This window comes from Chelon labrosus, assembly GCF_963514085.1.
Source record: "Chelon labrosus genome assembly, chromosome: 11".
Taxonomy (NCBI): Eukaryota; Metazoa; Chordata; class Actinopteri; order Mugiliformes; family Mugilidae; genus Chelon; species Chelon labrosus.
The window spans coordinates 17,632,699-17,644,390 of NC_140344.1; the positions used below are offsets into that span (position 1 = coordinate 17,632,699).

An 11,692-nucleotide genomic window follows, 5' to 3' on the forward strand; every position below is an offset into this window, starting at 1 on the left:
AGTTTGGCCTTCAGAAAAAGAACTGTGCAAAGCCACAACTGAATATCATGTTTACTTTCTACAGGTCAGGCGATCACTTACATGAGCAGTAACAGGCTAGCACCTCAGCCAGCGAGAGTTCAAGTCAGCAGCAAACACGCAGAGAAAATTATGGAGTTTAGTATACTATAGGACAAGAGTGAGCTGACCTTGCTTTTGTTTTTCGCGTGTGCGTGCATGTGTGTAGTAGCATGCATGCCTTGTGCATGACCTCAGTTGCATGAATACGTATAATTTTTTATGAGATATGTTAAAAGTTGTGACTGTACACAGACGTAACAAAGTAGACAGTGTGTTCCTTTTCTTGCCTGCAACAACTCAGCATTCGTCAGTACTCTAACACACGTGTAGAGTCCTAAGGCCAAACTCTATATTATGCTGTAGGAGGCACATGCTTTTGAAATGACTGAAAGGAATGCAAGCCTGGCAGGTCTTTCTTCATTTTTTTAGTACTAAAGGGCAGTTACATAACAAGTTAAAGTAACTCCTTGAAAGCACTTTACTGAGGAAAATAAAACACAGTAAAATATAAATCATAACCACCAACGAGTGGTCTTTAAAACAGTACATTCATAGCAAATATATAAATAAAATACGTTTTGGCCACTTGGTGACTTACGGAAAAAGATATGATACCAGGACTATTTAAAACCATTCAATTCTAGCAGCTGTAATGAAAAATAGTACTTCATATGATCATTTCTTTAGTCCACAAATGAGAACGATTTCTGTTTCAGTCTAAACTGTCATAGAGTCCAAAAGTGTGCAAGCTGGCTGTCAGTCCATGTTGTGATGCAGCACAACAATGTCCCTCAATGCATTCTGCATGGGCAATCAAAACGACGTCCTCAGTGATTCTTCAAAGAAGGCCATGCGGTTGTTCGGCAGCAGTGGTGTGTTCTCCCCAAAAACAGGCTCCCTGAAGTTGGGCCGTCTCCAGGCATAAACCACACTGTTGAAGAAGCCTTGCAGGGACAAACACGCGGCCTGAAATGAGCAAAAGCAACATTTTATTCGCAGCTCCGTCGTCGTCGGATGAATTTCTAACTTTCTTGTTTGATATCAGCTTACCTGTATCAAATAAAGGGGATATAAGTGCCTTTGTTCAATTTTCTCAAGCATGATCAGTGTAGTTAGCACAATGAGTAGAAGTGCTGCATAAGAAAAAACACAAGATATCAGTTTAGTGTCGATTTACAGTGAATGATTCACATTAGCTTTAAATGTATATGTACATATGTTTACCTGGTGCCCAGCATACTAAGATGACCACCACCATATCCCTTGCTGTAGAAGACGCACTTTTGAATCTCTTCCTTGAACGGCCATCTCCCTCCACTGGAAAATATCCCCCATGCACACGTTCTTCATACCATTTACCAATCTTATAGTAAATGACCTGGAACAAAAATAAATGATTGGAATGTGCCTGCACATTTTTATATATACTGTCCATCCCTTTATATAGCACAGCTACCGCATATTAACGCAATCTGTCGAGTGACTCACCGAACAAGACAGCATCACTGTTACCACCACAACAACGAGAAAAGCTCTGATGAAAATGTAATGGAATTTCTCCTGAGGGGAAAAAAAACAAAACATGTTGGTAAAAATGTACATTGGCTTATACATATATTGGCCTTGACTGTAAATAACCGGAATAATATAATTTTGTTATAAAGCAAAATAAAGCACACATCAAAATGAATCTATGGAGCACAAGTCCAAACTAAAGCAAGTCCATAAAAGTGTTTCATTATAAGACAGATTTACCTTTGCAAATTCTGAGGGGGGCATCAGCGGGATATCCAAGAACAAAAAACAGCTGTGAAAAGGAAAAATCAGAAAAGTTAAATCCACATGGGAACAGACCTATTTCGCTACTGTAAGGCACTTTGAAGGAGGTTGTGTTGTGCTCACTTGGTGCAGTAAGTTGTATTGTTGCCGTCACTTATGGATCTTCTTGGTTGCAGATGCGACGTGTGTATGTAATTACCTAGCGCATATAAAAAGAATATTGCAAATGGGCAAAACCTGCGACAGTGAGCAAACAGAGACACAGAGTTAAATTGTGCACACATGAAATGATAATCACAAACTAACTTAGATAACTTAATTCGGTATTAAACTCACCACACAATGGCATATATAGATATAGCTCTGATTCTCCCTCCACACTGCAAATTCAGACAGAAAAGAAAAGAAAAAAAACAGATTAACGACTAAACTTTGACCATTTCTGGATGAGTCACAACCTCCAACTGCAGCTAATGCCGCACCTGTCCTCCCTCATCGTCTGCTTCGCGTTCTCTCCATCCTTGGATTGCATGCTTCGACTTCCAGGCGTAAACGACCACCAGCAAAAATGAAATAAAGAAAAATGTCTGGAACAGAACACACAAAGAAGTGAAGATATTCATCACTAAAGATAATCACATATATCTGAACAATTGTGATTACGTATTGATATTTGAAAGTACCTAAGTGTTGACAAGTTTTCTGTTTGAAAAGGCTAATTCAACAGACAAACAGACTTTTCTTCTTTATCTAAATGAGGACACTCTTTTATTTTTGGTATTTTGGCTTAGATTTGTGAAGATAAACTGTGTGGGGAAAATTATTTTACATTCTTTTGCTTTGGATGAAAAGAAAAAAAGACGATTTTAAAATATCTTGCAGTCGCTTTTTTGATTTCAATTTTAGCGTGAACACAATCCAGACCTTTCAGAAATGTAGACTGAAATGTATTTTTATCTTTGAAAAGGGAAAATATTTCCCATATCTTGATCCTGAAAAGAAATCCACAATCCAAATTGAAAGAGATTGAGTAACACCGTTTTGGTTTCCACATTACATTCTTTTCATGTTTGTTTTATGTCAAACTTTCCTAAATGCTTATCATTGCTATGATACTATGTGAAAACTCACATAACTCACACAGAAAATGTTAACACTTTTAAGACGTAACGCTTAACTTTCTTGTATAAAACATGCAGCTTTTGCTTGTGAGGGAACAATGAGCAGATGTTTATATAAGTGAAGAAGTGACACAGCAAAACTGATCATAGCTTTATAGATGCAATACAAGGAACGCAGTGTTTTGACCTGCTTTACTACTAGAGCAGCACGCCTCTGGTTACGCTGAGACATGCCCACAGTGGCTGTGGCTCAGTAGGTAGAGCGGGTTGTCCACGAACCAAAGGGTTAGAGCTTCGATTCCCCAAATGTGCCACGTGACAAAGTGTCCTTGAGCAAGACACTGAACCCCCAGTTGCTCCCAGTGCGTGGCATTGGTGTGTGAATGTGTGTGAGTGAATGTGAATGTGTGTGAGTGAATGAGTAGATGTGTCTGTGACTGTAAAGCGCTTTGAGTATCAATACGTAGAAAGGTGCTATATAAAAACAAGGCCATTTACCATTTGAGTGGACACTAATCTGGTTTTACTGTAACATTTTGTAAACTAAATCCAAGTTGATGTTTTTACCTTTACTCCTGTTTTTCACTACATATTAACTTTCCTGACTCACTTATGAATAAGCGACATCCTCGGCCAGAAAACAGTCTTGTAAATGATTTACTGGTGGTGCTAAGGGCTCGGCTAACAGAATGAAAGTAAATGTTCCTCACCAGTGACAGCGGCAGACTATATTGGCAGGTGATTGGGTTGTTGATGAGACTGCTGAACATCAGGACCAGAGAAGCAAGGAGGTCTGCGAGAGCAAGCTGTACCAGGAGGTGGACCTGCAAACAAGCACGCATGAAGGGTGATGCTTTGATGTAAAACTGTGTTATACAATCAAATAAAACACTTAGCATAATATATCAGTGCACAGAACCTGACTTACCTGTTGTTTCAGGTGCCTCCGTCTAACTACGGAAACCACCAGGACAGACAAACTTCCAATCACACTGTGGTTAAACAGAAATATGTGAGCTATTACACAACAGCAAATTATCATTGTTGTACATGTGCACAAGCATATGTATGAACTGAAAATGCATAAGGAACTGTTTGTAATTTGGCACCATATAAACACCAAACCCGGTTATGGTTATTGCACAGGTCAACCACTGTAACCAATATAAAATCTGTAAAATGGCCCTCACGTTTCAGGATTACCCTACTCTAGTGCCATAGAAATTAAGGTTGTAAGTTGTTTTGACACGTTTTCTCACTCCTGCTTTTATGGTCTCTCTTCTTGTTTTTGTTTTGTGTTTTTTGTAAGAAAACAAAAGAGAAAGTAGGTGACTCTTTCACAAAGATAGATCACAAGACTGTACTCGCTTAAGTTATCACTTGCAGCGACTACATGACGTTAATTATAGATCCAAGTAATGAATATCAGACATAACAGTCTCTTTGAGTAACAAGGAATTCAGAAAGAAAACACAAGACTGCCTCATGTTACAGGTTACCCCACTGGTTGGGCAAACAATGTTTGTTCCAGCAGCAGCATGAAAACTGATAGAAACTGATACTAGTATTATAGAAAAGGCTCTGCAAAAGAGACTTAATATCATACTAGTCTATATGAGAAAGCACACCTGAAGCTTACCTGATTGTGAGTAATGATATATATACATCACGGATATGACCAGTCTGAAAAAGAAAAAGAATTCAAGCTTGTTTCAATAATTGGTTATACATTGGTTATACGGTTTCATGTACAAGTTTTCTATTTTAATTTATTAAAGTCTAGCACAGTATTAAATGTAAAGCCTACCTGATCTGAGGTCAGTAGATCACTGCGCTCCATTATGGTAGTCATTCAATTCAGACGTTGCAGTACAATAACCTGTCCCCAATTACAGTCCTTCGTGAAAATGTGTTTTCTTATCAAAGCACACCTCTATACAAGTCTTGCACCTTGTCACGTGCTGCTGTTTTGACTCCACCTGCTTTTGGGTGCGGGCTTATTTAGGTGTGTGGGATGGATTAGGGTCAAGATAACAGTTTGAAATGGGAAAGTTCTTGTGTAGCAGGAAGAACCTCTGGTATACGATCAGTCTTTTGTCCCCAGTCTTTCAAGGAAATGGAGAAATTTTCCGTTTCTGAGACTGGATTTTCTCTGTACTCTTTGGGGTTATTTGGGGGTCAAACAAGGAAAAATAAAATAAAATAAAAAAATAAAATACATTTATAGGGTAACCCTGTTCATTTCAAGCAGGCAGGTAACTGAGTTCACTTGACACCGTAAACTGTACACTCACATTTTATGATAAATTAACGTCTGTACAACAGTGACATCTGCTGGTAGGAATTGGGATTACATGCGATTAAAAGGAGACTTAAAAAACAAACAAAAAAAACCCCATAAAATAATAACAATCAAAATTTATTGTAAAATGCACGGTATTTTTATATTTGCGTTTCCCGTATATAAAAAAATATATTAACAATTAAATGTACCTAAATAAAACGACCGTTTGTCTGTTTACAGACTGTGTCGTGTTGATAAAGTTTGTTCAAACTGATGACGTCGTGTATTCCACGTTGGCCCGGACGTGGCACTCGGCGCTCCTCTCCTCCTGTGTTGAAATCACTGTAAACCGTAGCAGAGTAAAATATCCCACCTCGGTCCCCGCTGTGGTCTGTATCACCACATCTATCTTCCACGGAGTTGAACATCCTCGGCCAGCTATGGGGCTCACCATCTCGTCCATCTTCGGCCGGCTTTTTGGCAAAAAACAGATGAGGATTTTGATGGGTGAGTGAGTAAAAACTGTGTTTGGCTAACGTATGTTAGCGGCTAGCTTTAGCCGAAACTAGAGTTGCTTTAGCTGAGGAGCTTTTTAATGGCAGAACTTTTCCCAAACTTTAATTTAAATATCCCTACTATAAGTCCGTCAGTGCTAATGATTCTGCTTGGTTATAAACTTTACACGTTTGTTTTCCCACCAAGCGTGTTTTTTAAGGAAGTTAGGCAAATAAAGCTATCAAACTTCAGTCATAACACGTTTTATTAGACGACGTATAACTCTCATTGTTTTGAGAAATGTTTACTTCCTTTACTACTTTGTGTTAGTTGTAAAAAACAAAATACAACTGTGTGAAACTATATTGTTGGGTAGTTATTTTGTTCAAATGAGTTTATTTTTTTAAGTTAGGAAGTCAGGTGTTAATAAATATTAATAGTAAAATTCATATTTTTGGTTGATTTCTGTTCACTTTGTGTTGTCATATGCACTTTAGTGCTTGTCCTCTGCTGTGTGGTCTGTTTGACAAGGCTTGTTATGCAAGTTATAGTTTGCTGTTAGCCTTAGTGCTCACCTGTATTCCCCTTTAGTAACACAGTTGGTTCTTATCTCCTGTAGTTGGCCTGGATGCTGCCGGAAAGACGACTATCTTGTACAAACTGAAGCTTGGTGAAATTGTTACCACTATCCCAACCATTGGTAAGGAACACCCTTTATTTGTCTAAGTTGTAAACTCAGTTGTGGTTGTTTCATGGTTGATGAAGGTTAATGAGCTGTTCCATTTTTTTCTTTCCCCTGCGAAGGTTTCAATGTGGAGACAGTAGAATTTAAAAATATCAGTTTCACCGTTTGGGACGTAGGCGGCCAGGACAAGATCAGACCTCTCTGGAGACACTACTTCCAGAACACTCAGGTATGAATGTGACTGTCCCAGCTCTGTGAGACAGCATTGGCTTTATAGACAAAGGTTACACCATGTTTGGTATAATAATGTGACAAAATATACTCATCGATGCCTAAATGTATTTTACTGGTTTGCAGTTTGTTTATAGTAGTAGCACTTCTTCCAGGTTGTATAATTAATACTCGTCCAAACCCATTTATGAGTTTTTACATGTTGGATCATATACAACAGCTAGACTTTTTTTAATTTTTTTATTTTAACATTTTATTTTATTAAAATCTGACATTTTTTTCTATTTAGGGCCTCATCTTTGTAGTGGACAGTAATGACAGAGAAAGAGTGGCTGAGTCTGCAGAGGAGCTCTCAAAGATGGTAGGTATTTAACGCGTGGATTCAGCAGTGTGTGAGTCCAATAGACTTTTATAATTAAACGTTATTACCATGACATGTAGAGTGGGTGTTTCAGAATATAGAGTAGTATCATATTGTACTGTCCTACTGTAAATCAGAACAAATAATATTAATGTACCTCCCTCCCCACTTCTCAAATGTGGAATGAAGTTCCCACTTCAGTTACAGAGGCTTATGTATTCAAAAACTTAATCTTTAAAGAGGTACTTCACATCAGACTTAACCTTCCTCCCCTGGATGTTTTGTGTGTTATGTTTGTGTAATAGAACGTAGTGATTGCTCTGGGTTGATGACAGAACTTGACACAAAATATAATAAGTTTGTGTGTTATTACCACATTGGGTTTATATATATATATATATATATATATATACACCGATCAGCCACAACATTATGGCATTGACCATCTTGTGACAATTCAATGTTCAGCTGGGAAACATTTGGATCTGACATTAGTGGGCATGTTACTTAGACATGAGGCACAAGGGAGACCTACACAATATTAGGAAGGTGGTCATGATGTTATGCATGATCGGTGTATATAAGAGTGGAAGAGGCTTGCTACTTTTATTTTGTGTTTGCATTTAAATGTATTTTGTATATATATATTTTTCATTTTCATTTTTGTTTTTATGCCTTTATTTGACCAAAGACAATGGAGAGGTGAAAAGATGAGGGAAGACAAAGGAATGTCAACAAGGGTCTACAGCAGGAGTTAAATCAGGAAATTGGGATTATGTTGTCTGTATATTCGGCCTCAAAATATATTTATTTTCATCCATGCAGTAGATTTATTTCTTCCCTCTTCCCTATTTGAATTTAAAAACCTCTGTAAGCACTCAGGTAGCTTGTTGTCCTTGTAGCGCTTAACGTGAAATATGTGATCTCTATTTCTGTCCCTCTAGTTGCTGGAAGATGAGTTGAAAGATGCTGTTTTGCTGGTGTTTGCAAACAAACAGGACCTTCCTAATGCCTTATCAGTCAGCGAACTGACAGACAAACTTGGCCTACATGCCCTTCGCAACAAAACTGTAAGTACTCTGAATATAGCCACGCACTCTTAAAACTTTAAAACAGCAATCAGCGTAGAGCTGCTTTCATATTCTCCTGACCACCATGTTTTATAATCTCTGATACCCCACAGTGGCACATTGAGTCTACTTGCGCCACCCAGGGCACCGGGCTCTATGAAGGACTGGACTGGCTATCCAGAGAGTTGTCCAAGAACTGAAGGATTCACTGGACAGAAGAAAGAGATTGAACACCACAGGACAGGAGAGAAGGCAAAGACATTCAGCTCAGAAACATCTGGTCTTCTAACACCAATGTTCACAGGACACGGCTCTTTGGAAATCTTTAATATCTCATACTTTTTTCTTATATTATCCAGACAATTACCTTATTATCTCTTGACATAGATTCTATTTTCCTCGCAAATCTCTCACATGGCAACAAGTTAATAACAGTATATGACCAAATGACATTTTCTTTCCATGAAAACAATCAAGAATAATGGGAGTTGTTTTTTTTTCATTGAACACCTTGGCTCCAGTCTAGACAGCATTTGCAGTATCCAACTACATGTATAATAGTTGGACTTCCTCATAGCCTTTCCAGAGCCTTGGTTGGGGGATATGACAATATAACCTCAGAGCTTTGGTGAAGGACAATTTGTTGGCCGCCACAAGCTGTTAATCTCCATCGTGCCTTGTGGATATTTGACCTCCTCCCAGACCTGACCCTTTGCTCTTCACTGCTAAGTCCCCAATCTCATGCCATCTCACTTTTGTTTTTTTTCTTAGTAAAGGTTTGTAGAGTGAAGTGGAAGACAATTGCAGTGTTTTTGTTAGTAGCGGGAATCCAAACATGAACATTGTGCCTTTTTGTCCCTTTTTGCACAAGTACGAGTAGCCCTTTCATTATCACGTTCTTAGGCCATGCTCCCTCCTAAGACGCTTGTGTGACTTTATTATTTTGCAAGAAAACTTTATGCAATAACATTCTTTTTTTGTTTTTGTTTTGCGATGTATGTTGTGGTTTTCACATACTGGACCATTTTGAGTTTAGATGGCCTCCTGTTTGAGCAATTGTGATTTTGTCCTCACACATTTAACTTTTTTTTTGTTGTTATCAGCAACTGTGGTTAAAAAAAGAACAAATAAAAAATATCAGTTCTTCTATCCACTCTAACAGCAAGTTCTTTTAACCTAAAAGGAGGAAGGAAACAACCTTTCAGCGTTGACACATGGTCATTGCAACACAGTAGAAGTAGCATGTTTTGTTGTAGTGTTTTTCTTTTTTGGCAGCGCACAATTCTGGCTTCTGTTGTACTGTCCGGCAGATACTGTATTATATTCTTAATTATTCTACCCTGCTTGAAACACATACCTGCCCGTCAATTTAATAGGGTTTACATTCCAAGTTATGCTTTCAGACGCTGGAGCTGACAAAATATTCTCTTAACAACATTTTGAAAAAAATGAGAAAAAAAATTCTCTGAATAAAGCCACTGTTAAAAAGAAATGTTTGTTTGGCCTCATTGTTGAGTAAAAAGTCAGTTTTATTTGTGAATGTTTTCATAAAGGTTCAGGTTGCTGTCTTAATTTTCAATTTTGTTTCACAACATATTGAAACATCCAAACTGCATCTTCTAACAGGAATTGCAGCTGATAAGAGGAAGTAGAGTGATTTGGTACCAACGATGTTCGGGGCCGTGACTTGCGGAGAGTCTTCAAAAACAGCCGTCCTCTGCTCGTGTGCCGTTGCTTTCAAACCCCCAACGCTTTCTACCACATTGTGTTTAAGCACGCTTGTTGAAGCTAAAGTTTATGTGCATAACAATTCTGCTTCCGCATGTTGAACAGTGCCCCGGGGTGGCTGGCATGTTTATTTTGAGTAATGAAACTAAGTTGTCATAGGTGAAAATAAACTGTCTGGCTCTTCTACAGCTGTAAACTTTTCAAGCAGATAGCTGGAGGCATTACAGTGAAAATGTCGACCAGCGCTGTGCTAGTGTGAAGCATTCAGCTGCATCGCAGTTCACCTTTGTTCTGAGTGCTAATGGTACTGAATGACACCTTGTTGAGAAATAAGAGGCAACTTGAACATTAGCTGTAACACTTCTGCTACATGTAAAAGTCAGTGAGTGCAGTCTAAAATACTGTATGTGTAATGGATTGGATAAAAAGACCTTAATTCAAATGTCAAATGTCATCAGTATGCAAGATGCAACGTGTGTTTGCAGTAGGGATTTTATTTACTTCATTTCAGTCTAAAAAATGATAAATAATGGAATTTTTTGGTTGTAGGAATTCAGAACCCTCTTAAAAGCTGTGTCCCCTTATTGAACAAATACATGCATACATAATTTGCTTAAAACAAAGAGGGGCAACAAATCTACATCAGTAATATCAGTAATAAAAATAATAATAATAAAACTAAGTAAATTAAGTATGAGGCACACCAATTTGGACATGCATATTTCTTTTGAGACACAAACACATAGTATCAAAAGCTGTCTTGACAACTTTATTAGACCAATAATGTAACCTGTAAACCTCCTCCATACCCTGATAAGTGTTTCGCATACTCACACAGTGTGAAATATATTTAAATTAAGAACAAATATATTAAGCAAGCTTTACAGACTTTATGTAAATAGAAAACAGTCTACCCTGTGGCGCTACCTAACGTGACAAGCGAAACCGTGAGGCCTGCACTCTTGGACAAACACCGACTTTGTCGTTAGCCTATCATTCCTGTGTCATGAACACACGTCGCTGTACTATAGAACAATAAACCTTCTCCTGCTGTCTGACTTCCACTTGTGATTAGGTGGTGGCCCAGGGTCTCCCTTCTCCTCCAGCAGTCCATGCTGAGTTGGGAAAGAGGCCAACCGTCAGGGCCCTAAGCAGAGCAGTGAGAGGTGGCCTGACAGTGCTTGTCCTGGCTGAGGGACTGGGCTTGTGTGTCCTCCCGCAGCCCGCATGTCACCTGCAGAAGTTCTCAGATGACACTGCAGTTGTGTGTGTCAAGGATGGACACGGGCAGGAGAACAATAATCTCGAGAACAACTTTGTCTCATGGTGCGGAGCGAGCTGCCTTCTGATGAATACAGAAAAAACCAAAGAGGTGGTAGTGGATTTCCAGAGGTCCAGGCCCCACCTGCAGCCCATAACCATCAATGGGGAGTGTGTAGAGGTGGTTCAGACCTGTAAGTATATAGGTTATAAGCTATAAGTCAACAGCTGGATCACAAACTGGGCTGGTTGCCTAAAATAAACTCAATATACAAAAAAGGTCAGAGCCGTCTCTATTTCCTCAGGAGGATAAGGTCGTTTAGTATCTGCCAGAAGCTACTGGACATGTTCTACCAGACTATCGTTGCCAGTGTCCTCTTCTACGCTGTGGCGTGCTGGGGAGATGGATATCTAGATGGATTTTATTCTCTTTAGAGCCTCATTCCTCAAGTATTGCTTGTAAACCATAGATGGAGATTTGTCATTATCTGTATATTTTTAGCATAAAGCAAATAAAATGTCAACTATGTAATAAGAACTATGAAATTTCCTTCCTTCTCATCCTAAGCCAAGTCAATCTAGTTGAGCTGCTCTCTCTGGCACTAAACTGTTGTGTTT

At 38.7% G+C, this 11,692-nt stretch overlaps 2 protein-coding genes across 2 annotated transcripts; one reads left to right on the forward strand and one right to left on the reverse strand.

Moving 5' to 3' along the window:
• Positions 1-463: 463 nt before the first annotated feature.
• Positions 464-4,999, reverse strand: LOC311495567 (uncharacterized protein). The gene is made up of 12 exons (XM_084555061.1): positions 4,768-4,999; positions 4,600-4,643; positions 3,889-3,952; positions 3,671-3,784; positions 2,322-2,426; positions 2,176-2,219; positions 1,963-2,076; positions 1,816-1,867; positions 1,549-1,620; positions 1,285-1,438; positions 1,111-1,193; positions 464-1,026 (listed from the first exon to the last, which is right to left on the reverse strand). Exons 1-12 carry the CDS (start codon positions 4,810-4,812, stop codon positions 874-876), a joined length of 1,044 nt encoding a protein of 347 aa, XP_084411187.1. The 5' UTR covers positions 4,813-4,999; the 3' UTR covers positions 464-873.
• A 491-nt stretch (positions 5,000-5,490) lies between these two features.
• LOC311495189 (ADP-ribosylation factor 4-like) lies at positions 5,491-9,235 on the forward strand. Its single transcript, XM_084554554.1, has 6 exons — positions 5,491-5,751; positions 6,359-6,439; positions 6,544-6,653; positions 6,945-7,016; positions 7,961-8,086; positions 8,200-9,235. Exons 1-6 carry the CDS (start codon positions 5,685-5,687, stop codon positions 8,284-8,286), a joined length of 543 nt encoding a protein of 180 aa, XP_084410680.1. The 5' UTR covers positions 5,491-5,684; the 3' UTR covers positions 8,287-9,235.
• Positions 9,236-11,692: the final 2,457 nt, after the last annotated feature.